This window comes from Paroedura picta, chromosome 8 (genome assembly GCF_049243985.1).
Source record: "Paroedura picta isolate Pp20150507F chromosome 8, Ppicta_v3.0, whole genome shotgun sequence".
Taxonomy (NCBI): domain Eukaryota; kingdom Metazoa; phylum Chordata; class Lepidosauria; order Squamata; family Gekkonidae; genus Paroedura; species Paroedura picta.
The window spans coordinates 79,027,563-79,054,324 of NC_135376.1; the positions used below are offsets into that span (position 1 = coordinate 79,027,563).

Consider the following 26,762-nt stretch of genomic DNA (forward strand, 5'->3'; position numbering starts at 1 on the left):
TATGGGGAGAAGGAAAAGGCAAAGGTGAATGACATGAGATGGCCACTCCTGCACATTTTTTGCAGATCCCTACTTGTAAATATTATTTATGTTATACCACATATTTAGTGCAAACTCCTTTTTCATAGGATAATCTTTGTCCAATATATTTTTGTCAGCTGTTTTCTGATAAGAGGAATTGTAAATCTATTCAAGTACAGTATTAATGTATATACGCTATATATTCTCAGTGTTCTTTCGAGTCTAATGGGGCAGTACCAATATCATTGTGAACTGTCTTCTCTATTGACAGTGTGATTTTAGAAATATTGGTTTCTGCTATGATACCGTGACTTCCTGGTTTTTTTCATCCCTTACCCCATGTAAAAAGTTTGTATTCCCTTCATTGCAGTTTACTATTGTTTTATACGGGATTATGTCCTTTGCAGTGAAATTCAATCTGTCTTCCTTGTATGTGTATTGATATTTCCTTCTTAAAATCTATGTGAAATAATTTAACATCACAAAAAGGCAGGATAAACTACGTTATTATTTAATTCATGGTCCATTGGGCCAAGATAAATTCCTACCCCAGGAGCAGTTAAAAAAAAAAAAAAAAGGATGCGGAGATAAGTGGCTCACTTGAAATCACATGAAATTTCCTTACACTGAATCAGAGCCTTGGTCCATCAAGGACAGTTTTGTCAACTCAGACTGGCAGTGGTTCTCCAGGGTCTCTGGAAGAGGTCTTTTACATCACCTACTGCCAAATCTTTTAACTGGAGATGCCAGGGATTAAACCTGGGATATTCTACATTCCAAGCAGATGCTCTGCCGCTAAGCCACAGCCCCTCTCTGCATCTGATGCCTAAGTGTATCTCTTGTATTTCAAACAGAATGCAATCCACATTCCTCATTTTGACAGTAAATTAGGTGGTGTCATATTTCTGGATATTCAGGTCACGTTTCATGGCCGAATCTTGCTGCTATCTTGTGAGTTTATATTATGCTTTGCATCTTTCTTTTTAACTCTGCAGGATGAAAATGATAACCCACCCACATTCAGCAAGCCTTCCTATGTCATTACAGTCATGGAAGATATCATGGCAGGTATGGAAGATGCTCCTGTTGTTGCCAATACTTTCCCCTAAAAAGCAGTATTTTGGGTGACAGCTCCCCATGTCAATGAAAAATTAGCAATAAATATCAAAAGAGCCCTGGTATTGTTGACATCCCCAGAATTTCACTGGTACAGGCTGACTAGCACATTTCTTTTCTTCTAAGATGTTCAAGATCCCCCATGGGGGATGGGTTGTGTGTCTGTGATGTTCACATGAAATATTGGAATGTTAGGGAGGAAGGGATCCACCAGAATTATGGCTGGTCTCCAAACTACAGAGATCAGTGAAATTGATGTTTTGGGGAGTGGACACTATGGCGTAATACCTCACTAAGTTCCCTGTCCTCACCAGCTTCCACCCCCAAAATCTCCAGGAGTTTCCCAATCTAGATCTGACAACCCTTACCCCCCCCCCCTCCCCGTCATTCCCCACTGGTGGCCAGGGAAGACTTGGCAACCCTCCAGAGAGGTATTTGAATTATTGCTAGCTCTTGTGTTTCTAGTCAAAAGTAGCTATTTGTTATTTCTTACTACCAAAAAAACTAGGGGGTGCAACCGGACACCATCATCATTTTAGATTTGTATTCTTGCTAAGCGTTTTGTACACGATGACCCAAGGCATCTGTTTCTCCCACCTACATTTTCATTTTTGTAACACCCAACAAGACATCCCAGGGATTCTGTTTCCAACCCCTTGTTGCCTATCAATACATGTCCTCCCTGACCTCAATAGACAAATGTTAATTCATTGGGGAAAGCCAATGAAGATCCAGAGAGGCATAATATCCTTTCTTGATTCCCCTCTGCCTCCAACCATCAATACCCATGTTTTATAGATCAGTTTCAAAGTCCCCTTGACCATTGACTTGTCAAGCTCGCAGGCACCACTAAATTCTGATTTTCATGTATGGTTAGAGAATAGACTCCAAATCAGAACTCCTTGGATCCTTGCATTTTTTAAAAGAGATTTCAGTCTCTGAAGAGGTGCCAGACAATGCCCATCCTGGGGGTTTTCTTGCCCCTTATGTTACCTGACACCAGTCTGTAAATATTCAAATACTAGCCAGACAGCCTGTTAAAATACCAGATCTTAAATGTACCTGCAATTTAGAGATGAAGTGGAAAAGTTAGGGTCAGTCTATGTCTTTTTATTTCTTTTCTAAAATTGCCTGCTCTTTCGATGCCTATAAATATTTTTTTAAGGTAAGAATTGGAATGTCACGTAAGATATATGTGAAAACACCAAACATTAAAACTCCAGATTTTTAAATATTTTGATTTTTAAATATTTTGATTTTAAAAAATGGTGTCCAAATTATTTTTATGTCAAATTAAAGGTCTTGATGAGATGAAACTGTTGTTTTTTAAAGTTTCAAAGTAATCTGAAAACTCTCTTTTTTTGTTTAATTGCTTATTATAAAACTGTGGCTCAGAGGTTTGCCACGTACATAGATGGTCAGCTGGCCATCCACCTGCCTATCCAGAAACTGCCACTGCAAGCTTGGCCAGTAGCCAGAATTAGGGGGTGGGTGGGTTGGGTTCTCCCCACAGAGGAATAAAAGTAGCAAAAACAAACATAATAACAATGAAATGAATTACATAGTTTAAATGAAAGCACAAGGTGGGGGGAATTTAAATTAAGTTCCTCTCTTTGTGAGTGAATTGTGTGTCATTTACTTCTCAGATTCTGGCTTCTAAGACTACATCCCGCAACTTTAGCTACAAAGTGACATATATGACCATAAATTCAAGCCAGTTTAATGTGGCTTGTGGATAAGGTTAGGGATATGCCTCAGGTGTGAGAATCTTCATCCCTTTCTGTTTGACTGTCTCTTAGGTGCAACAGTGCTGTTCCTAAATGCCACAGATTTGGACAGATCAAGAGAGTATGGCCAGGAATCCATAATCTTTTCCTTGGAAGGATCCTCACATTTTCGGATTAATGCTCGCTCAGGTAAGCACAGCCATAAGACCATTCCCCTTCTCTTTCATCTTTCTAGCCTGTTTGCAGCTTTTATATGTGCTTGCTTCATTCCCTCTTCCACTTTCCCCTTATTTTTCATGCTTTTATTTCACATAGAGAGAGAACAAAGAAAGTGTAGAATGGTGCTGAATCCATAGTTGCTCTAGCACTGATATAAAATCAGAAAACTCTTGTACAACGTACCGTGAAGATGTTTTTCTTGTAGACCCCAAGATGGGTATGCAGATTTCTCATTACTCCAAGCCCACATATACTTTAAAAAACAAAGTGTCATCCGCTAGATTGTGGTGAACTGCATTTATTTATCAATAATAGTAGCATTTGCACAATATTTTCCATTTCCAGGCACTTCATATTTATTATCACAGTAATTTGTACAACAGTTCTATAAGGTAGGCCAGTACTATTCCCAAATTAAGTGATTTTGTGGCTGAGATGAGTCCCAACATAAGAACCCTGCTGGATTAGACCAGTGGTCCAGCTAGTCCAGCATCATATTTCATATAGTGGCCATAGAGGCATAGAGGCTGAGGACTTCTCCTCATGGTGACTCCTGGCTCTGGGATTGAGAGGCTTAGTGCCTCTGAATGTGGTGGTTCCCCTCAGTCACCATAGCTAGTAGCCCTTGATAGACTTATCCTCCATGGATCTATCTAATCTTGTTTTAAAGGTGTTTTGTTCCTATGGTGATCACTACATGCTCCGGCAGCAAACTTCACATTTTAATCACTCTCTGTATAAAATAGTATTTCCATTTTTCTGTTCTGAACCTACTGCCCATAAGTTTCATTGAATGTCCTTGAGTTCTAGTATTTTGGGAGAGGGGGGATTTCTCTTTGACAACGTTCTTCATCCCATGCACAATTTTATAAACCTCTATCAATTCCTCCCTAGACATCTCTTTTCTAAAAAGTCCTAGACTCTTCAGCCCTTCCTCCTAGAGAAGGTGCTCTAGTCCCCTAATTATCTTGGTTGCCCTCCTCTGCAATTTCCAGCTCTGCAGTGTTCTATTTGAAGATATGTTGACCAGAACTGTGTGCAGTATTCCAAAAGAGGCCACACCATATATCTATGCAGGGGCATTATAGCATTGGCCATTTTATTTGTGATCCCTTTCCTAATAATCCTTTCAGTGCTGCAGTACACTGGGTTGACACTTCCACTGAGGTGTCCACTACAACCCCAAGGTCTTTTCCCCTCTCAGTCTTACCAAGTTCAGACCCCATTAGCCTCTATCTGAAGATGGGATTTTTTGTCCATATGTGAATCACTAACCAACACTGAACTTCATTTGCCATATGGTCACCTACTCACCCAGTTTATGGAACTCCTCTTGGAGCTCTTTATGCCTCCTGGAACACTGCTCCATATCCTAGCCAATATTTTCGACCAACAACCTTTCTTGCATTAACAAGCTCAAGTTTTCAGAGTGGCTTTCTGACTAAAATATAAATGTGGAGGCAGCCAAAAATTCTAATTACTGAGGGAGGCGATTATAGCAATGGGCTGAAGACAAAGCTCAATATTGGCGAGGGTTACTGCACTGCTGTCAGGGAGCAGCCACTGCAGCTTTTGGTGGTGGGCAGATGAAGTAGCCTGGGAAGCTGAGTGGGAAGAGTGTCTAGCTCAGTTCTGTATATTGATTTGAAATAATCAGATAATGGCACCCCTTGTACTTACACAAGACAGTGGAACTATTTAATCTGGGCAGTATCTCTTATAATTGTTCTCTTATACAATATCACGTTCTGGATCCAGTATTTATAATCACAGTGCTAACAGGGACTGAAATATTCATACAGTAGACCAATCAAGGCAAGATTGATCCATCCATAGAGTTGCCAACCTTCCGGTGGGGCCTGGAGATCTCCTGGAATTACAACTCTCCAGACAACAGAGAGCAGTCCTCCAGGAGAAAATGGTTGCTTTGTAGGGTGGACTGTATGGCACTGGACTGCACTGAGGTCCTTCCCCTCCTGAAACCTCATTCTCCAGGCATTTCCCAACCCAGAGTTGGCAACCCTATTCATCTGCTTGTCCCTCATAGTCTCACCCTATCTCTGTAATCAGTCCAAGCAATCCAGCATGCTTTGCAGTTCCCAGCTTGCTTTAAATACACATCACTTCAATAGTGAGGGGTGCCCACAGTAGATGCAGGGAACAGGGGAGGGTTAAAAATTAATCTAGATTACAGAACTGCAAGAGGTTAAAGAGGTTCTCTCTAAAATACATTTGCCTCCAAAGTTCTTTTTGATAGCGATTAATCTGTAGACTGGGGGGGAAATTAATCAGTAAGGGGGGAAGTTTTAAATATGCATGTGTCTCAATGATGAATTGCTCCTTTTTGTCCACAAAGTTACATCTAATTAGGTACACCTTCATAGGGCAGGTTCAGCTAATTTCAACACGGAACTCCTACAGAAAAAATTCCTACTCTTCCAAAATCACAGAGCAGAGCAACAGGATTCCCCCTTTCTCCTCCCTTCTGCACACATGATGGTCTTCTCTCTGTATGCAGCATTTTAGCATAAAGGAGTAATCATGAATGAAAATGATCTTAGATCAAAAGCCACACAAAGCCCTTTCCAAATTACTTATTAGGCCAGTTAATGAAGACAATAGCACTGCGAGGGGCACAGCCTAGCTAGCAAGGAGCAGCTGAAAGTTGGGCTGTTTAGAATGTTGCTGTCGGCCTACTAAAGCCAAGGAATCCAGAATGGGATAGATTATATTAAATAATCCCACAGTCTTGTGTAAATACAGGGGGCACCATTTTACTAATTATTACAACCTATGACCTTCTTCTCTGCTGCACTCCAAGCTTAGTTCTTCTAAGGCAGGGGTAGTCAAACTGCGGCCCTCCAGATGTCCATGACTACAATTCCCATGAGCTCCTGCCAGCATTCACTGGCAGGGGCTCATGGGAATTGTAGCCCATGGACATCTGGAGGGCCGCAGTTTGACTACCCCTGTTCTAAGAGCTACAGCAAAATTAAAGGTAAGACACGCCTTAGTAATAAGACCTGCAGCCCAAGGTTTATCTGATTATTTCAAATCAAGATGCAGAACTAAACTTGGTGCTCTTCCTATTCTGCTTCTCAGACCTCAGCTGCTTCACCTGCCCAGTCCCCAAGGCCATGGTGGCTGCTTCCTTACAACAGTGCACTAGTCCATCTTTTCCTAGGACCTAAGAGAAGTTATTTGTCCTCTGAACTCTCGCCAATATTGCACATTGTCTTTAGTCTATTGCTATCATCTCCACCCTCAGCAATTAGACTTTAGTGAGCATTTCATGATGTTACTGTAATGATTAGAGCAGTGTGAACATTTTTTGCATGTCCTGTGCACTAGGACAGCAGATCTCAATATTTTTGGTATAGTGAACCCAAGTCTTAGCTGGATTCAACTTTAGCCAGCTCTGCTGGAGCCAATCTTCCACAGCCTCCAAACATCTGGCCAGAGAATCTGGAGATGTCAATGGATGTCCATCCATCAACAGATATAGCTGGGTGTCATTAGCATAATGATGACACCCAAGCTCAAAACTCCAATGGGATGCATGTAGATGTTAATAATGTTGGGTAGAGCAGTGTTCCCCAACCATTTTATCACTGGGGACCGGTCAATGCTTGACAATTTTCCTGAGGCCCGGGGGGGGGGTAGACTTTTGCCGAGAGACACCGCTGTTGCCACCTAAGCCCCTGATCCACTTGCTTTCCCGCCGGTGCCCCTGACTTCCCGCTGCCCGCTGGGGGGCACTGCCAGCAGCAGCTGTGCAATGCCACACCGAGGGGGAGCCCCAGCCATGGCAGCCGCCGGAAAGCACCAAAGGTGAGCCAGCGGCAGTATGGCAGGGCAGCCCCCGAGGCAGCAGCCGGGGAGGAGGACGAGAAGGAGCCGCAGCCCAGTACCAACTGATCCATGGACCGGCAACGGTCCCCAATCGGGGCTTGGGGATCACTGGGGTAGAGAACAACTCCCTGTGGAAACCCACACAACAGGGTATGTTTTTAGTTACCTTTGGCTTGAAAGCAAAGCAAGGGAGGAAACCACTGCAAACTACTCTCAGGAAACCCAGGAAAACAGGGTCGAAAAAGTCAACTGAGCATTGAAGGGAAAACCTGATGAATGTGAACAGTGAAAACATACCTGGAGCAAATGGCATTATGACATACACAGACTTTACAAAGTTATATCTAGCTTTTGCCACCCTGTCATTCTTCATTGACCCTGATCCCTTCTAAAATTATAAGAAATAAAAAAGACTGTTCCCAGTGTCAAATCTTGGTTTCCATAATACAAAAGATAGTCATGGGAAGGGCAGGGACAGCCATTAGAGAGGGTTGGCACATGACCCAACTCTCAGAGGCTCACTGTTTGGAATGCTGCACTAGCATGACCACATATATATGTAGGTACCTTTGAAGTTCTTTTCTATCTTTAATATACCATCTCTTCTTTCTCATTTCACTGTTCCTTTTTTGTCTTCTACAGGAGAAATCACCACAACATCTCTTCTGGATCGGGAAGCTAAATCAGAGTATATACTTATTGTGCGGGCAGTGGATGGTGGCGTGGGCCACAACCAGAAAACAGGCATTGCCACTGTGAGTTAACCTTACAGTTTTGTGTTTCCCAGTGCAATTTTGTGAGCCTGCTGCTCAGCACCACAATTTGCATATGCAAAGCCCTTAAAAGAATAGGACTCCCTTGTATTTACAGAAAACATTAAGATACAGAGGCTCTAATGTTTCCTCCACTGATGTTTGAAACCATACAAAGAAAAAAATGAGCCATTAGTCTGAAATGTGTGTGTGTGTGTGTGTGTGTGTGTGTGTGTGAGAGAGAGAGAGAGAGAGAGAGAGAGAGAGAGCTGGCACCTTGAATTTATTTTGCAATGATCCCAGTATTTTATCACAAATACTTTAAAATAACATTGCATATTTCTCTATTACCTGAGAGCAGGATGATCTTAGCATGAAGCGGCAAGCTGATTAAAATCCTGCATGCTATATTTTAATGAATGGTTCATTTGGCAATCATCTGAGCAGTGAGCATTTTAACTTACTCCTTACTGTTATGCCACTGAGCTCTCTCGGGAGTTCTTGCATGGGATTGACTTAGCAGACCACACTTAGAGCTTCAAACAAGCACCATGATCTCCAGCTGTATCTCTGAAAACATACTATTTAAATCGGGGTAGTCAAACTGAGGCCCTCCAGATGTCAATGGACTACAATTCCCATGATCCCCTGCCAGCGAATGGACATCTGAAGGGCCGCAGTTTGACTACCCCTGTTTTAAAGTAACTTGTAGCCAGGAAGACTCCCACCCACGCTCTTTGTCTTTGAATATTTTGTGGGGGAGTGAAAGGGCGATTAAACTGTGAAGGAAATCCTCTAGGAATCCATGGATCCTAGCTCATTAAGAAGAGACTGTGGGAAACAAGAAGGAAGATGCTGCCGACAATTGTTGTGCATCAGCCTCCAAGAGATTATTGTTTCCTTCTCTTTTTCCTTTTCCAGGACAGCCCTAGATACTGTATGACATATAACTCCAGATTATTCCCTGCATGCAAATGGATGTCAAAGAGGTCACTTGTTTGTGCTGATTAGGCAGCTGTGTCCAAAGTTCATCCTGAGATATATCAAAAATCTACCTAGCCTATCCCAAGGTAGCACCAGGATCCCCTCTAGACATTGGACAGAAAGTCACATAATAGGGAGTGGCAACTGATCTCTGTTTATAAAGTCCTCACAAACCATTTAAATGTTCCTGTTCCTCCAGGGGCCAAAGCATTTAATGTAGTTGTTTTGTTCAGCATTTCTGTGCCCTCTGCACCAAGAATCTCATGAACACACATTTGCTGGAGAGTATTAACAGCTATTGATTCGGTCCTGAGTTCAAACATTTGCTGTACTATTAAATGCATTAACTATCATTGGTCTAGTCACCATGCTCCCTCTTAGTTTACCTCACAGGATTATTGTGAGAAAAAAATCTGAAACAAATTATGCAGGATGGCTGCAGGCCTAGAGTCCATTCTAGAACCTTCACCTGTAGCCACCAAGGAGTGGGAGCAATGCTAAGCGTTTTGCATTATTATTTATTTATTTAGAAAATTTATATGCCCCCTGTCTGGAGATCTGCTTTTGCTAACTTTCAGCCAATAAAACAAAACCATCAAAGCATTAAAAACCAAGCCATTTTATAAACGTAAACATTAAAAAACAGGCCACGCCATTAAAGTGCAATCAATTTGAAAAACAAACGGTCCAACAGCACCCACACCATTAAAACGAGCCACGGAATGACAACAACGTCGAACATGCACAGAGCAGCCTGAAATGATACAGATATAATAATCCTCAGATGAGAAGCATACAATAAAACATTTAAAACATACCCCCCCCCCTTTGATAATAATGTAGGCTAAAAGGAATGTTTTAGCAGCTAAAGAGAAGTGGGGAGCTGCCAGTTGAGTCTTATGGAGGGAAGGCACTCTGTATGCAAAGGCATACAACTGAGAGAAAGCCCTTTAAAGAGATTTTTTCTTGTTCTGACTGAGCCATGCTATGGCTTTATGGTCCAGTTGTGCTGGGAAGGGGGAAGGGAGCTTTCAGGCCACTCGGAGGCAGCCAGAGCATGGTACAGTCTCCATGTGGTATTATGCAGATATGACAGAGGAAAAGGGGAGGGGGAGGGGGCGGCAGTGAGCAACATGGAAATGGAGTGTGTGGATGGCATTTCTAGCTGGTCTCACATCCCTTGCTGCTACCATGCTAGAGGTACATGTTTTTATTGCCCTCTGGAAGTAAACTGTACTAGCCCACCAAACATGCAGCCAGCAATAGAATGTGCCAGTCTGTTATGCATCCCGCTGTTATTTTTTTTAAAACATTTATTTTCTGTATTATTCTATAATGTTCTTTACCTTTGTGATGTCCCCAGAGTACACTTGATAAAGAGGAATAAACAAAGAAGAGACTGGCTAGGTTATACAATTGGTGCCTTGCTACCAAAGTAGACGGGAGCCATTCCTATGTCAGGGCCATTGCATGGGGGCAGCATAGAATGGATGCTAATAATTGAATAAGGGACAAAATGCATGATGTATGTCACACAAGGACAGTCAGGGGTGCCTGACCTGACTTTTAGTCCCATGCATGATGGGAGGGGGCTCACCTTCAAAGATCTCCATTGCTCTGTTCAGTTCAGGAATGCTGCATGGGGGAAGGGACTTCAGGCCATCATTTTGGGCTGGTTATACTGGTGGAAGTGGTCACCAGGGGGCAGGCTGCCCCTTCCTCAAGATATGTGGCATCTGGAAGGGCAAAGACGTTTTCACGTTACAGTCCTCATAGAAAGAAATTGTCAAAAGAAGAATCCAAAAACCCAGAACATGCTTTTTATGGTGCCTTACATTGGGGTAACCCAGTGACACAACTGTGTGCAGGCTTTTGAGTTCTCTAGAACTCTTCTTTAGCTTGTCCACACAGCATGTACACATAGAATTGCCAATGCATAGAGAGTGAATGTGCCTAGTAGACTGCAGCCCAGTTATGGATTTTATGTCATTCCCTTTTCTTTTTTACCATTGCACAACCTTCCTAACTTTTCCAAAGTGCTGCAAAACAGTACTGTTTTAGAATAAGAGTTTGCAAAATTATCATCTCACGTGCTCTGGAGTACAGCAGAATTGTGGGGGTAGTTTTGACCAATGGGCTAGTTTTTCCATGTAGGTGATTTCTTAATGTTTAACCTTGCCATTGTCTATGCTTTGTATATTTGCATACATCTTGTAAACTACCTCACAGTAGGATAAGGGGGAAGTAAATATTTTAAGTAAATAACATCACAGATGCTAAGTCACGCTCTCGGGGTCGGGGAATTGTCTGACAGATGTAAACTGAAATCTCAAAAGGCGTAGAAACAGAAATAACATGCAACACTATTAAGGCTAATGGTCGATATTTCAAATGTCCCCATAGATCGAGAAAGAGAAAGTATTAATCAGGTGTACTCAGCAGATCTTTGTGAAGGCCCAGGCAACAGTAATGAAGGTGCCGGGGCGGGAGGGTGAGGGGGAGAAGGCATTAGCCAGATTCATTTATTTGTTGTGACTCAGGGACTTGTAGACAGAGGTTTTGGCGTTCCTGTCAAGAGGTCTGAGCGCAGAATTCTGAAAGCATCCCTGGGGAGTTGCAGCTCCTCTTCCAGCATAACTAATGAGGAACAAGCATTGACATTGCTGAGTTTGAGAAGGAAGGTTGAGCTAAAAAGCTGTGTCGTGTGTGACAGGGGCATTAGGAGGGACAGGCGAAAGGGGGCCTTCTCAGACATAGTCATCAACTTCCTGTCTGGCATTCATAACTTGTTTTTTAAAAGGTTTCTCCTAAGTTTTCAGGAACAGAAGATACGAACGCAGAGGACCGCTGGTTCAAACATTCAAAAGCCTGTGCTTAAAACTGTGTTTGTTTTCAGGTAAACATCACTTTGCTGGACATTAATGATAACTATCCTGTATGGAAAGATGAGCCCTACTTCATTAACCTTGTGGAGATGACCCCTCCCAATTCTGATGTCACCACGGTAGGTGTTCAATCAAATAAATGCGCCATTCACCTAAAGTACAGGATCTGCAGTTGAATTTTACTTTTTAAAACTTTTTCTTGAGTAGTTCAAAAAAATGGTTGCATAAAAGAAAGAATTAAGCAATAGAAATGAGCTGGATTCAAATACAGAGACTTACAAATATTATCTGGAATCCATGATGGTAGAAAGAAGTTTGCCAGGGAATTCCAGTGGAAATCAGGTAGTGGAGGAAAGTTTAAGCCCTTTGCAAGAGATGGGCTGGCAGACTAAGGTTACATATAGATTAGTCTGGAACACCTTTGTTATGCTAATGTTTTATTCCATATTTTCTCATAAACAACTAGTGCAAACTGTCATTTGTTTCACATTCCATTGTTGATCCCTGGCTTTAAAAAATGGTTATACATTTAAATATCAACCCTGGCTTTCACTTTGCTGTATTCATTTTCTTACCTTTCCCTTCCTTTGAGCGGCATGCAACACAGATAAGTTATTTAAAGGAGTCTGCTAGTGTTATGTAGTAGAGGGTGATGAGCAGAAAGTATGGTGTACACCAAGAATGTGTGCCTGGTATGCAGGCAACAAAAGGCACATAAATGCACAGATATAAAGAAATCAGTAAAAAAATAAGTGCAACTTCAGAATGTGCAAAACATCTTGCTTCGTTACCTAACTCTAAGATTCAACATCACTGATCAACATCTGTAATCAAAGGTGCACTGTTTCTATCGTCTCATTCACAAAGAGCTCAAATGAGTTAATATAACAAAAGTAAGAGATGAGGAGGGCAGGGGCCCCAGGTGGGCATGTACACAACTATGCTTCACAACCATATTCTGCACAATTGTACTACTTCTGGGGTTTCTTGAAGCCTGAAGAATGTTTCAGGGGTTTCTCAATGGTAAAATGGTTGAGAACAGCTGGACTATATATAGCAGTGGTTCTCAACCTGGGGGTCGGGACCCCTTTGGGTGTCGAGCGACCTTTTCACAGGGGTCGCAGCAGGGCAAGCAGCTTGGCCGAGGGGGGGCACCATCCACCCAACAACCTTGCGGGGTAGTTCAAGATAGTGTTCGTCTGCCTGGAGCAGCGGGAAAGAGTGAGATTGGCATGGTGGAACAAGAGGCAGAACTGAACTGAGAAATCCCGGGGGGGGGGGGGAAGCCATTTATATACAATCATGAACAATGGATCTTCACACCATTGGTCAGTTTTGGTTTAATTTCTGTGAAAGAACACTTGCATGATTTTATGGTTGGGGGTCACCACAACATGAGGAACTGTATTAAAGGGTTGCGGCATTAGCAAGGTTCAGAACCACTGACATGTAGCCTTGTGCCAATATCAGTTAATTTTCACTTAAACTATTTCTTCATTTCTTTGCTCTTGTAACCTTCCTCACCATCCAGCTAATTTTGTTGATTTGTGTTGAGACTCATATATAACCTTTCTATGTCCTCCTTGTTCGTGTTTCATTGATATTTTCCTCTTTCATTGAGAGTCATAGTATAGCTCATAACAAGCCTTGATCCCCCTCTGCCCCAGTTATTTTTTCCATAAAATTTCCTACTTTGATTTTCCACTCATGTATCTCTATAGCCAAGTGAGTTGTGACTCACAGAAGCTCATATCTGAATGGGTTTTGTTCATCTTTAAGGCGGCACTGGGCTTCTATTTTGCTATGACAGACTACAAATTTGCATATGCTACATTATATCCAGGAATTGTCCCTGTTGAACATTGCTTACAAGGGAGGAGGCACTACGCATCTAAAGGCTAGCCTTAAGGAATTGGCTCTCACTGGTATTGACAAAAGCAGACTTTATGGGCGTGAGCAAGGACTTGTTGCCAAAGTGCCAAGCATCCCAGGAACCCATTTCCCAAAGTGTTTTATTATTTTTTAAATGTAATGACTGGCTCATCTAGTTGTAAAGACTCGTGAATTGCCGATAGCCTTTTGGCAATAATTATTTATTGCAATTCAAGACGCAGCTGCTGTTGTATTGGCGACAAGAGGTTTGCAGTAAAAAGAAATCGTCGAGGCTAAATCACTGACATGGCATTTAAGGCGCTTCAAGTTTACATAATGCAAAGCCCTCTCCGAAAGATGCTTCATATGCTGCTGCTCTCAGCGTGGGCATTAATACCAATATCAGGGGAAAGCATGAAATAGTCCTCACAGTCTTACTCCACTTAAAATGTCCTTTTAATTTATCACAGAGTAGTTTAGGAACAGGGATAGGTTTAAATAAAGTCCTGAGTTGTAAGCGGTAGGCAACTGATACCTTTATTTCATCACAATTGTATTCGTTTTCAGGAATGTTCCTCTCGTCTTTAGGGCTGTTTATTTTGTTCTGTTTTGCAATATAATGTAGTGGAGATACCTGGACTGAGGTTTACAACTCTACTCAGTCATGTAACACATTTGTTTCTTTTTCCTCACCCTAATCCACCTCACAGCATAATTATGAACAGAAAATGAAAAAAAAAAAGCTTGTGTATATTTCTCTAAGCTCCTTGGAGGAAGGTTGGGATGTAAATGGAAGAGTTCTACTGTGTAGATACCCTAGTGCATTTTTTAAAGTACTAACCCCTTGCAGAGGGGCAGCCTATAAATCAAAATATATATGAATGAATGAATGAATGAATGAATGAATGAATGAATGAATGAATGAATGAATGAATGAATGAATGGTAAATTCAAGTTCCACTACCTTTCCATTTTCCAGTTGTCACCACTGTTACATCATCTTCCTGCACCGTAAAGAGATAACCGTTTATATATATGTACCCTTTGTCGAAGATGTGTTTTGTTTTTATGTTATATCTTACTATCTCCATTTGCATATAAATTATAATGTGCTTATCTGTACTCATAAATGTAGTGTAAATCCTCACTAGCTGTCCTTGGCTTTAGCAAAACCAAATTAAAAGCTAATGCTAATTCTGAGATATTGCGCTATTAGAGTCTGTCTGGAATCCCTTGGTTTTATTTGCAAGGTAAGATAAGCTATAAACATGGCTGCCTCAGAAGTGACAGCAGGGATACAACCCTCATTGTGTGGTAAACTCAGAATCCATCTCTGAACCCTAGCAAATCTCTTCTAGAACATGAGAGCCAGCCTGCTTTAGTGGACTAGGATCTGGGAGAGCCCAGTTTGACTTGCCACTCTGCTGTGGAAACTTGCTGGGTCAGTCTAACCTAACCGTTGTTGCGTGGATAAAATGGAGGAAAGGAGAATTCTGTAAGTCATCTTGGATCCTCATTGGGAAGAAAAGAGGAAGTATAAATGAAATAAAGCATGTGAACCAGTAGAGAAGTTGTTGTGGAAGATGTGTGATTGGTCAAAAAGGGTCCTTATGAGAGGGGAATGTACCCAGTGCAGTGGGGTGATAGTATGCAGCCCCTTCATATCTCCTGAAGGGCTAAACTGTCTGAGGGAACTCAAGTCTATGGGCTTCCTCAAGCACCTCACACAGCTGAGAGGATCCACTTTCTTTGTTTTGTACTCCCAAGTGGCTGTAAACTAGGCAGGCTGCATGGGTTTTCAAAGTATCTGAGGATTTGAGCTAGAATTGCCAACTGCCTGGTTTAAAAAAAGGCCCACCCCCTCGGAAGAAGCTTACTGGGTGGAAATGGGTAGCTGAAGTTTTTCATGGCATGGAAATCAATGACATCACCTGCTAAATCTTTAAGCATCTTTTTAAAGTACAGGACATTTATTTCCTCCAGGCAGCTGACAATGCTAACTTCAGCTAAACTCTGAAGCAAATAAGTTATAAACATTTCTGTACTGCATCATACCTTGTAGAGCATCAAATTATAAGGAGGGAACCGTCCTACGAATTAACATACAAAGATACAGGATTACCATAAGAAACAGTCATATATCTACAAAAATGCCAATTGCTGAGTGTCAAGGAGGCTATACCTCATGAAAACTGCTCTCTTCCTCGAGATACTAAATGTTGCCTATTGTTAAACAGGTTTGCCATAGATGAGATCTTTCATTTAAATGCTCCAGCGCCCTTAATCTTTGTTTACATAGAATAGTGTTATATGCGCCCCACTTCCCTGAGTAGCAGGATGTTCCAGGGGCCAGCACTTACATGAGTGGGGAGACTTGTAGTATCTCTGTAAGATTTTTATTATTTGAAAATGTTCAGGTGGAGCACATAGGTACTCCCACATGGCTACAGATCTACTTCCCCATGTCAGATCTCCAGAGAAAGAGCCAAAGAGACCCAGCACTTCCCTCAAGTGCTTCAGCTGCCTAGCAAGAGAGGCTCTATGCTTCTGTCTGTCCCTTTCAGGAACTAAAAAATATCTTTCTGCTGCCCATCTGCTCCCTCTGCCCAGGTAGACAGGAATCTCACCTGTTTGAAACCCTGATGGGATGAGCAAAAGCATTTTGTACAATTTGGGTTCTACCTGGAGTTCAGGAGTCCTTGTTTACTGGTTATGGGGCATGGATTGTTAAATCAATGATGGCTTTGCTCAATAGATCAATATTAGGGGTTCCCAAGGAGAGTAGTATACCCTCCTGGGGGTGGGGGGGTGGGCCCAGGGGGGCAATGAGGAATTTGGGGATGTTAGGAGGGCAACAGTCTGATTCTTCCTGCTGCAGCTGCATTTTCCTAGCAAGAGACGTTCCAAGATGGCTTGCCATTGCCTGCATCTGGGAAGTAATGACCCTGGACTTCCTTGGTGGTCTCCCATCTCAGTGCTGACCAGGGCCAACCTTGCTTAGCTTCTTGAAGAAAACAAGAGCTTCAGAAGGTGGGCTGGATGGGATCATATTCCAACTGAGCTCCTTCCCACTATGGATGTGACCTGGGAGCCAAGGGGGCAGCAGCCCCAAAAAGTTTGGGAACCACTGATATACATCCTTCAGTACAGTGATTTCCAGACTGTTTTCCAGGGAGCCTTAGGTCTCCCAGAAGTTTAGCAACTTTTCTCAGTGAGAAAGTAAGTAATGATAGACAAGTGACCCTGAGCAACAGCTTGCCCATAACTATCAATCGTCCCTTGAGATGTGCAGCTAAAGAGTTGAGCATGTACTTAGTTGTATTCTGAGTTTGTGCAAGGCTATGATGAGATTCAACGAGCCTTATCAGTGCCCTGCATGAACTGAGTTTGCACCCAATAATGTTCTACAAAATCCTCCATAATGTACTAAAGTTCTATGGCAGATATGTAGGAAGGAGGTTTGGGTAGAAAGGCTGCAAGCTATTGCTTTGATAGATATCCATTTAGTCACTGCTTCGTTTCCTGTCGGGTTATCCACATCCTACAGCAAAAGGCTTGTTCAGTTTCAGGTCCACAGGGATTCTGGACTCTATTGCGGTTGAGCAGGTATGGATCCCAGATGATTAAAATAAACCTTGCGTTGTATCTACACTCCCTTTCCTTTGTTGCAGTCATCTCGTGGCCTCTCCGTTGGTGTTTGTGCATGTGTTTGCAGGTTAGGGTTATTCCTTTAAGTAAATTTTTGGCAGGTTTCTGCTTTCTCAGCCTCACTGGCGACCTCCGTCAAGGACCTCTCTGAAAGGCATTGATTTAAAGCCTTTCAAATCCCTCTGGCAAAATAAAAGAGAAGGAGAGGGAGAATTATTCTCCATCACACTCGGAGAAAAATGACGGGCGTGAAACAGAAAATAAATGAGGGGAAAGCGAAGAGAATCCACAAAATCATCAAACAAGAAAGACTGTGTTTTAAAAATACCATAATGAAACATTAATCTTTTGGGGAGGAGGAGAAATACCAAAGGGCTCTAGTCCAAGTTCACTGTGTAGAAATTAACTCCCTATCACCTTAACTGGCCTTTGAGTGCTCCCTCTCTCCCTCCATAAACAAACTTTGTTCTGTGAGTGCACCATTAATCTGGACATGATTCTGGCTCCTTGTGCTTCTCTTTCTGTTGGGAAAGATAAGATTGGAAGCACCAATGAAATCCATTCTGTGTTTGCCGATCAAATATAATTTATTTCTATGTAATTAGAAAGTACTATAACTTCTTCAGAAGACAAACATGCTTAATACTTGCAGCTGGTCTTTTTCCAGCCATAGATGTTCAGTTACAAGTTGAGTCAGAAGTTAATCCAGCCATTTGCTTTCTATCTTGAACTATCTTTTTCAGTCCAGGAAGCTTGCCACATTAGTCCAGGAAGCTTGCCAGGAAGATTGCCACATTATTTCTTTATTTAGGTGATTTAGACACTATCTTCTGCTCCCAACTGCCCCCACCCCAGCAGCTAATACAATCCTTTTAAAAAGTTAAAACATTTAAGATTCATCAAACATTACAACATCATCACAAATACATTTTGTTCAATAGGAAAGTAGCACATCTGAAAGATATCCCCAGAAAACATTTGTGGCCATAGTTGCTACTGCTGTTCCTGTTGTTTCTGTTTATTAGTTATCTAGGAAATTTACAAAACATAAAAGTCATGATACTCTCAGATGACTAAATCTACTAAACCAGAACAAGAACAGCAATAAAAATTAAGTTAACCAGCAACTTGGAAAGTGTGCTTTAAAAAGTGATGGTTTTTAAAAATTTTCTTTTGGTGGAAAATAAAGTAAGGTACCCCAGGAAACAAGGCATTATTATTGTGTACGTTTTTTAAAAAGCTCCCCACAGCTCCACAACCATGCTGTGGATGCCCATGAGAAAAGAGAAGAGAGCTTGCATAGAGGGCAGGCAGAGTTGTGAGAAAGATAATCAGCTTCAATTTTTCCCCCACTTCGGGAGTGGGCAGAAGAACAGTGCCGTGGGGGGCGGGGGGGCAAGCATTTCTTTAAATTTTTCATTAAAACACAACAAACTTCTTTTTAAAATATGAAAAAAGATTTAGAACTTGGAAGGGGGCACTGTAATGGCACTAGAATGTGATTGGGAAGTTCTTGCCATGCCACAATGATTGACAAGTTAAATGAACAGCAGGAAGCCCTGGCTTCCAGTCCGTCAGCTACCACGTGCAGCAGCACAAGTCCAGCACGACAAGGGGATTAAGCACACCAAAGGCTCCCATTAGCAAGTGGGAAACCTTGGAGCAACCAGAACCTGACCAAAATCAGGCAGCAGCACAGCTTTGTGTCATCCGTGTGGAAAAGGCCACAGAGAAGGCCCTGTGTGGTCTTGCGCTGTAATCAGGTCAGCTTAAATGATTAAGGCAAAATAAGAGATTAAAAATTCACTTTTCTTCCATGCCAGCCCCTGGAATTAATAAATATATGCCATATAAACTTTTTAAAAATTAACACTAAATAGCAGAAAGCAATATAACAAATTATTATTTACGTCTATTTATAAGTAAAAATAGAAAAATGCAAATTGTCAACACTTTCTAATGCATTTTTAATAAATTTGTTATAAGGGGGAAATCCAAGAACAAAAATTAAACTATTTTTAATTACCCTCTCAAAGATTATAAAGCAAAATATGTTCTGATATCTACTTAAATTACATTATCTCAAGAGCATACTTTTCAATTTTGAAAATCCTCTTTCTTCAGAAATTGATATTGGTATGCAATTTTTAAAGGATATTCTAATGGAAAAGTATAATTTGTATGAAATAAAAAATCTTTTATTCCATTGTTTTCTAATCCTGACAATACACAACATGCAAAATAATGCATGTTTCCTAATTATAACTTTACATTTAAAAGTTTTCTCCTCCTTTTTACAATTGCAAAGTGTTTGATCAAGTCTCCAAAACTAACCAAGGTCAAGTCTGCACTTTGCTTTTTATCCTCTACCAGCCCGAATAAACCCCTCCCCTCCCCTCTGCCCTGTATTCGATTTCCATTTTTGATTTTGAGCTCTTTAAATTTTCCTTCTGCAACATCCATGATTGATCCGTGGTGACCCTAACTTTCCCCTACAATATCCAGGAGCAGATATAACTCACTATATTTGAAGAACTGGCTTTTAAAGCCCCCGGTATAAGTGTAGATCCTCTACATTTTGCGGATTAACTTCCTCCCTAGTGCCTCCAAAGCTGACGTAGCGAAGTCGTCTGTCCCTAATTGGTCAGGGCGTCAGCTCAAATACCTCCTGGTTCCTGGTTGCAAGACTTTCCTCCCAAGACTTATTTTTCCCCATTTTGGGCTCTGTGACTGTCACTGTGCTCCAGAAGCCCACACCTCTCAGCAGAGATTTGCCTCTTGGATTTATTTTTCTTTGTGAGGCTGCTGCTGCCGCATTCCCCCCCCCCCCCTGTTTAAGAAAAGAAAAATAAGCAGCTTCCCAACCACCACTCTCCTTCCGGCTGAGCTTCTCCAATCAAGTGCAGAACCCTTGCTTTTTCAACTTTGGGGATAGGTAGGAGGAAGACATGGGTTCAAATTGATCTGAATTCGACAACAGAAAAAACAAAGTAAGTACAGAATCAACCCTGGTGTAACAAATCTGCTACTCTGCTTAGCATCCAGCCTGCTATGTCACATAGCTGCCCATGTTGTCACCCCCTTTCTCAGCGCTAGTGGTTCCACTGCCTTCAAATTCTTATGAATAACCACAGAAATAATGACTGAGAAAAAATATTTTGTCCAATGGTACCTTTAAGATCAACCAAGTTTTATTCAAGGTGTGAACTTCCATGAAGAAGTGTGCATGGACACGAAAGCTCACACCTTGAATAAAATTTTGGTGGTCTTAAAAGTGCCCCTCGACTCAAACTTCGTTCTGCTACTTCCGACCAACATGGCTACCCAACTGAGAAAACATATTTCATCTTCAAAGTGCTCCCCTTCCCTTGCTGTCCTAAGGACCTGCTTATTTTGGTTATTGATTAATCCGGGGCTGAATGCAACCATGGCTATTGCTGCCCCGTGTAAAGTGGAAGGTACAGTTTCTGCAATGAGATCCCAGGTCCTAGATGCAATACACCATGACATTGGAGTAATGCTTTTCATTCTCCATGTTTTCTACATCTTACCTCAGTTTGGAGTCAACTATGCAAATGCATTCAAAAAGGCAAATTATTTCCCCCCTAATGTCTACATACCATTCCTCTCTTGATCTCTTGTAGGTGGCAGCCTTTGATCCAGACCTGGCAGAAAATGGTTCCCTCGTGTACAGCATCAGACCACCAAATAAATTCTACAGCCTCAACAGCACCACAGGGAAGATTCGGACAACAGGCGTTATACTGGACAGAGAGAATCCAAACCCCCAGGAAGCTGAGCTCATGAGAAAGATTGTAGTCTCCGTTACTGATCGTACGCTTGTTTCAGTTGCTCTGTGCACACCTTTGCACCCAGTTAATGATCCTCTTTTGCTATCAGTGTAGGATTTGCTTCTCACATATTATGTAGCTGATTTTTTTTTTAATGAAGCTTTCCCCTATAATAATAATTGTGTGTAGTCAAGTTGCAACTGACCAGTGGCAACCCCAGGATCATAGGGTTTTGCCTTCCTCTGCACACAATCCCAATGTTCTTTGGTTTGTCCCATCCAAGTAATAACCATGGCTGACCCTGGTTATAAACTCTGATGAGATCAGATTAGCCAGGGCTATTTAGACTGGTAGCTTTTCCCTGTATGTGTGTTAAGTGCCATCAAGTCTCTTCTATAGCAACCCCACAATTACTGACTTCCTATCATTAACAGCCTTGTTGAGGCCTTGCAAGCTCAGGGCTGTGGAATTCCTTGCTTGCGTCAATCCATTTCATTTTGGGTCTTCCTCTTTTCCTGTTGCTTTCAACTTTTCATAGCATTATTGTCATTTCCAGTGAATCTTGTCTTCTCATAATGTAACCAACGTACAATAAGCCTCAATTAGTCTATTTTAGCTTCAAGGTAGAGTTCAGGCTTGGTTTGATCTAGAAACCACTTAGAACTTTTCAATACAATCCATTAAATAACTTTGTCACAGCAACACATGCAACAGATGTAGGCTACATAAGGTCATGTAATTTTAAAACTTTTTTTGTTCTGTAATTTACTTTTTAGCCGTTTTAAGACATTTCCTAAGTCTGATTTCTAAATGAAAGTAAACTACTATTTAGCTGAGGAATCCTGAATTGGTTCAGAGAGATTTCACTATGGCAAAACCCTGTAAATGCTTCTTTAGGACATTCAGTGGGGAAAGGTGCTTGGGAATTCTGAAGCTGCATTTTTCTTGATCTCTGCAGGTGGGAGACCACCTTTACGGGCCACAAGTAGTGCCACTGTGTTTGTCAACCTGCTGGACCTCAATGACAATGACCCTACTTTCCAGAACTTACCTTTTATCACTGAGATTCCTGAGGGGCTTCCAGCAGGATCATCTGTCTTCCAGGTGAATCTTCTCCCTTGTCCCTTTCTGTTTCAATAATAGATGAAATGAATAATGTTTTTAAATGGTTTGGGGGTGTTACTTGCATGTGAGTTGTTTGCCCTTTTTCTCAAAGTATTGTGCTGCTTCTGTGCACCTCCTGAGTTTTCCCCATCTTTCCTGGAATCTTTCCCATAGCTTTGCTGTGGCATTTGGGGGAAGAGCAACACTGGTGTGACCCCCATGTGGACAGGAAGTCTGGCTCTTCCTGGTCCTGCCTACACTGCTGCCATTTTCTGTCCTGCATAGCAGCAAACCCACCCACCCCCACCACACAGTGGTGCTTTTGTTTGTGTGAGAGTGTTTTAATTGGCACTTGACATATTATAATATCACAACTGTTCTTCAGGTTTTCTGAATTCCCAGCTTGTCTTTTTTTAAATAAAATTTCTAGCCATTGTAAGGTTTCCCCTGATATTTCTGCCCAAAGGCAGTGGTCCCCAATCTTTCTGAGGTTGCGATGCGCGGCCCGGCCCTGATTCCCTCTCCCTGCCCTCCCGCAGTAAGAAGCTTCCCGGGCCGCAAGCTTGCGGCCTGGGAAGTTTTTTACTGCAGGGGGGGGCGGGGAGAGGGAGCTGCGGCCCGCCGCCATGGCCTTCGCGGGGACCACTGCCCAAAGGGACCTAGAGCCTTACTTCTATTTAAAATGAAAGCCAGGAATTCAGAGGGCCTGAGAGACAGATAATGATATTTGAGTGGTTGAATGTTTTTAAAACAATGAAAATGGGGAGCGGCTACAGCTTTCTATGAAGTCAACATCCCAGTCCCAACATTTAAAAAAAAAAAAAAAAAAGGTAAGTGGCTCATATTTCCTTCAGGTGGTTACACCCGGTATTAGAAAATCCCAGGGGAGAACTAAACACAAGGATAGGACACTGACTGACTGAACTGACCCTAGGTACCTTTAGTCATTAGCTGGATGCTTCGCTTATACATGGAAGGGTCAAGTTCCTCTCTGCCCTAATGATTTTATTTCACCCTAGACTATTTTGGAGCAAGGCTGATGTATTTCAAAAAGCAGAAATGCCAGCACTCCACCAGCATTTCCCTTAGTGGTTCACTTGGATTTCCCCAGTGGTTCCTGGGCATCATACCTATGCTAACAATTTTATAATTTTGGACTAAATAAGAAAAATATTTTGGATCAGATACCTAATTAGCGTTCCCTCTCCCTATACCCAAAAGCATGAAATAATTTAAATGCAGATGATAGAGTCATGTAATGGGTTTGGGGGCGGGGAGCGAACCCGTACAAAGCAGCTAAGTTTCATACCAACCTGTGAGGAACAAGGCATTACACTGCTGAGATCTGAAGCTTCTGGCTTTATCTTCATGAAGAAGAGCTCATTGGCCAGTCATACCTTACTTTTGATTTGTGTTTCAGGTAGTAGCCATTGACCTTGATGAAGGCCTGAATGGCCAAGTGACATACCGGATGCAAGTGGGAATGCCGCGGATGGACTTCCTTATCAACAGCAGCACTGGACTTATCAACTCCACAGCTGTTCTGGACCGGGAAAGGATTGCTGAGTACTACCTGCGGGTGGTGGCCAGTGATGCCGGAGTACCGTCCAAGACTTCCACCAGCACTCTCACTGTCAGAGGTGAATGAAAGACTGAACCCTTCCGGGCACAGTCTTGCTGTGTCTGCTAGCTCCATTTCAAATATGTGTTTAGCATCAAGTGTCGTCTTGTAAGTTTTGCACAGTATCAGTGTGATGTAGTGGTTAAAGTGTTAGACAAGGATTTAGGAAACCTAGGTTCAAATTTCCCCCCTCCCCTGCCCACCATGGAGCCTGCTGGGTGATCTTGGGCCAATCACACATTCTCAACCTAACCTACCTCACCAAGTTGTTGTGAGGATAAAACAGAGGAGAGGGAAAAGATGTAAGCCACTTTGGGCCCCCATCGGAGAGAAAATCAGGTCTAAATGAAATAATAGAAAAATCCCTTGCTGAGTCTCATCCTTTAGATCATTTATGATGTGAACTAAATTGTGGGTGAAGTACCAGTGTACATGTTGTATTAATGAATGGATGAACAAAGAGGCATACAAAGCTCAGGTGCTGGGTACTTTCCTAATGTTGTCCTTTTGGTGCAGTCTCAGAATCAGGCTATGTGTAGATCGGAAGGTTGTGAACTCACTAAACCAAACAGTTTGCATAACCAATTTATAATTTATACTGAAAGTTGCAAGCATCAACATTTACTAACATTTCTCACAGTATACTAGACTTGGAAGTGGGTTCTCTGCCCCCTACACCTTCATTCTTGTGTCACCCCAGCAGCATTTGCTTTAACAGATGACCTGAAGTAGCTAGACTCTTTGACACCGGGGAATGCCTCAGTCATTTTCTGTTCAGGTTTCTAATGCTGAAATTCAAAAAATTTTCTTCCAAACTAGTAAACTAAGAGTGTTTACTCAGCGTATTGAAGGTGAAATTGAGTAAGGGTTTCAGTGGCTAAAAAGCCTTGGTCAATTTTGTCTTTAATCACTTGGTGAACTCTCTTACTATGCAATCCAATGCAAAGTTACTTCAGTTTAAGCCACTTAAATCAATGCGCTTAGACTAGAGTAACAGTTTGTAGGGCTGCACTGCTATTGTGCCATCATAAGCAGAATTTCCGTGTTCTAAGCCCATTGACTTCCGTTGACATTTATTTACTTTTACTTCATTAATAGTCCATTTTTCTAGTTGAGACGATGGATTAAATTAAAAACAACTCAACAGGAACAGTATAATACATGCAACAAGCAATGCGATAAAAGTTGATTACAAAATAAGAGAACGTGTAACTCTGCTTGGGATGGATTCAAGTGGGTAGCCACGATGGTCTGAAGCAGCAGAACAAAGTTTGAGTCTAATGGTACCTTTAAGACCAACAAAAAAATTTTCTGGGGGTATGTTGTTGTTTGCACACACACTTCATCAGATGCCGTGAAACATAATTTCCTCAATCCTTACATATAGATAATATGGAGAAGTGGGGCTCTGAGCATAAGAACCTAGAATTAATTTGGCCAGTTGTTTCTCAGCTACAAAGGTATACATCTTCAGCAAGTACAGAAATCAAAGGAAAAATGAATGATCCCTGGTTGTGAAGAACAACTGAAAAAGAGAGGGAGTAATACTGCTAAATGTACAGGTGCAAAAGTGGCATGTATAACAAACTCAGCTGCCATGTCTAATGCTGCCATTTTGGATTAACACAGAACATCAATTGTGATTTTATTATGAGGTTCTTGGCAGGTCTGTGTGATATTGTTTCCAGTACTCATGCTACCCCTGCAGCATGTGAATCATGACAGTAGTAATCCTTCCCACATGGAGAGGGTAATATAAGAAGCCTCGTACTGCATTAGTCCCATGGTACAGCTCCTCCCTACACCAACATCAGCCACCAGGAAACTGTTAGTGTGGAGTAGAGAGAAGCCAGGACTTGAATTAGATTGATCTGGCCTTAGCCTTTAGTGGGAAGGAGGGAAACAGCTGCATTTCCTAGGTCATTGATGTAGCATATGAACTCACCCTAAAAGACTGGATTATAGTGCATTGACTCATTATGTGTGTGGTATGGCTATGGTGATGGTACTAAGAAATGTATGAGATTCAGAAGGGTTCAGATAGTAGCATTTACTGGAACAACAAAACACTTCACTGAAAGCTGTCATTTGAGCCATTTTGGAAGTTGTCACTATTAGTTTGTGTTTTTGTTTATACGGGTGATAATCTCCTCTTAAATTTTGATTGATTCTTTTAAAAAAACCTAGGAAAAATTGATATGACTAATGACATTTGCTCATAACTCAAATATTTGTAGCTCTGGAGCTCCTACTGCCAATTACATAGCTTTCTACGAAATATTTTCCCAGCTAGTTCATTTACACTTTCTCCACATAACTTTCCCAGGAATCAAACAGTGTAAGAAAGACTTGGCTCCCAGTTGAACCCCTAAGAACTATAATATATAGAACAAGTAGAGCAACCAATGACAGACTAGCTGTGTGTCTTTTGAGAATGCTGCACAGTGCCTGGGGCAGAGCCTAGAGTCATCCTTGATCAAATTCTCTCTTGTAGTTTTGGACGTGAATGACGAGAACCCTACATTCTTCCCAGCAGTCTACAATGTATCCCTTCCAGAAAATATTCCTCGTGATTTCAAGGTGGTTCGCCTGAACTGTACTGATGCTGATGTGGGTCTCAATGCTGAGCTCAGTTACTTCGTTACAGGTATCTGATCTTTCTGGAAACCTCTCCAGCTAACAATGCCTCCATTTTGTTCTTAGGCAACAGAGAGCATGGCTGTGTTTTCTTCCTTTTTTTCAGACTGATAGTCTACCTTATCCCAAAAACTCAGGGTGGGTGACATTGAAAAGCATAAAAATCCTGTTAACACAGAGTAAAACTAGATTCCCACTTGGTTGATTAAAAGCTCAGTCCATCTCTTCATCCTCCCCTATACTTGATGCAAACTACCACATACTTCAGCATCCCACCCTCTCCTTCAGCATTATGGACTGCTCCATCCTACTCAGTCTTCTAGCTTTATGGATGTGAGAATGGCCATGTGTGCAGTGAAGCACACTGCAGAGCAGGAACCGTGATTCACATGGTGGGGACTTGTAATGGCATTGGTCAGCACACAGGAACCATACGGCTACTGGATTGTTTAAATGGTCCTATCAGTTTAAACCTGGAGAAATCACACAGGAGCAATTACAGGCTTCGGTGGGAACCCCAGACTGTATATAAG

At 41.9% G+C, this 26,762-nt stretch overlaps 1 protein-coding gene across 3 annotated transcripts in view; it reads left to right on the forward strand.

Annotated features, from left to right (window-relative positions):
* The window catches only part of CDH23 (cadherin related 23), a 556,038-nt gene that overhangs the window by 379,631 nt on the left and 149,645 nt on the right, over positions 1 to 26,762 (forward strand). For 2 of the 3 annotated variants that reach the window (XM_077350520.1, XM_077350528.1), the window contains exons 18-25: positions 1,017 to 1,089; positions 2,937 to 3,053; positions 7,578 to 7,690; positions 11,568 to 11,675; positions 20,721 to 20,910; positions 21,826 to 21,971; positions 23,392 to 23,611; positions 26,087 to 26,239. In XM_077350520.1, coding sequence (XP_077206635.1) covers positions 1,017 to 1,089; positions 2,937 to 3,053; positions 7,578 to 7,690; positions 11,568 to 11,675; positions 20,721 to 20,910; positions 21,826 to 21,971; positions 23,392 to 23,611; positions 26,087 to 26,239 — 1,120 coding nt within the window. Of the gene's footprint in view, positions 1 to 1,016; positions 1,090 to 2,936; positions 3,054 to 7,577; positions 7,691 to 11,567; positions 11,676 to 13,995; positions 14,054 to 20,720; positions 20,911 to 21,825; positions 21,972 to 23,391; positions 23,612 to 26,086; positions 26,240 to 26,762 lie in introns of those variants that run through there. The other variant, XM_077350522.1, reaches the window with a different exon arrangement.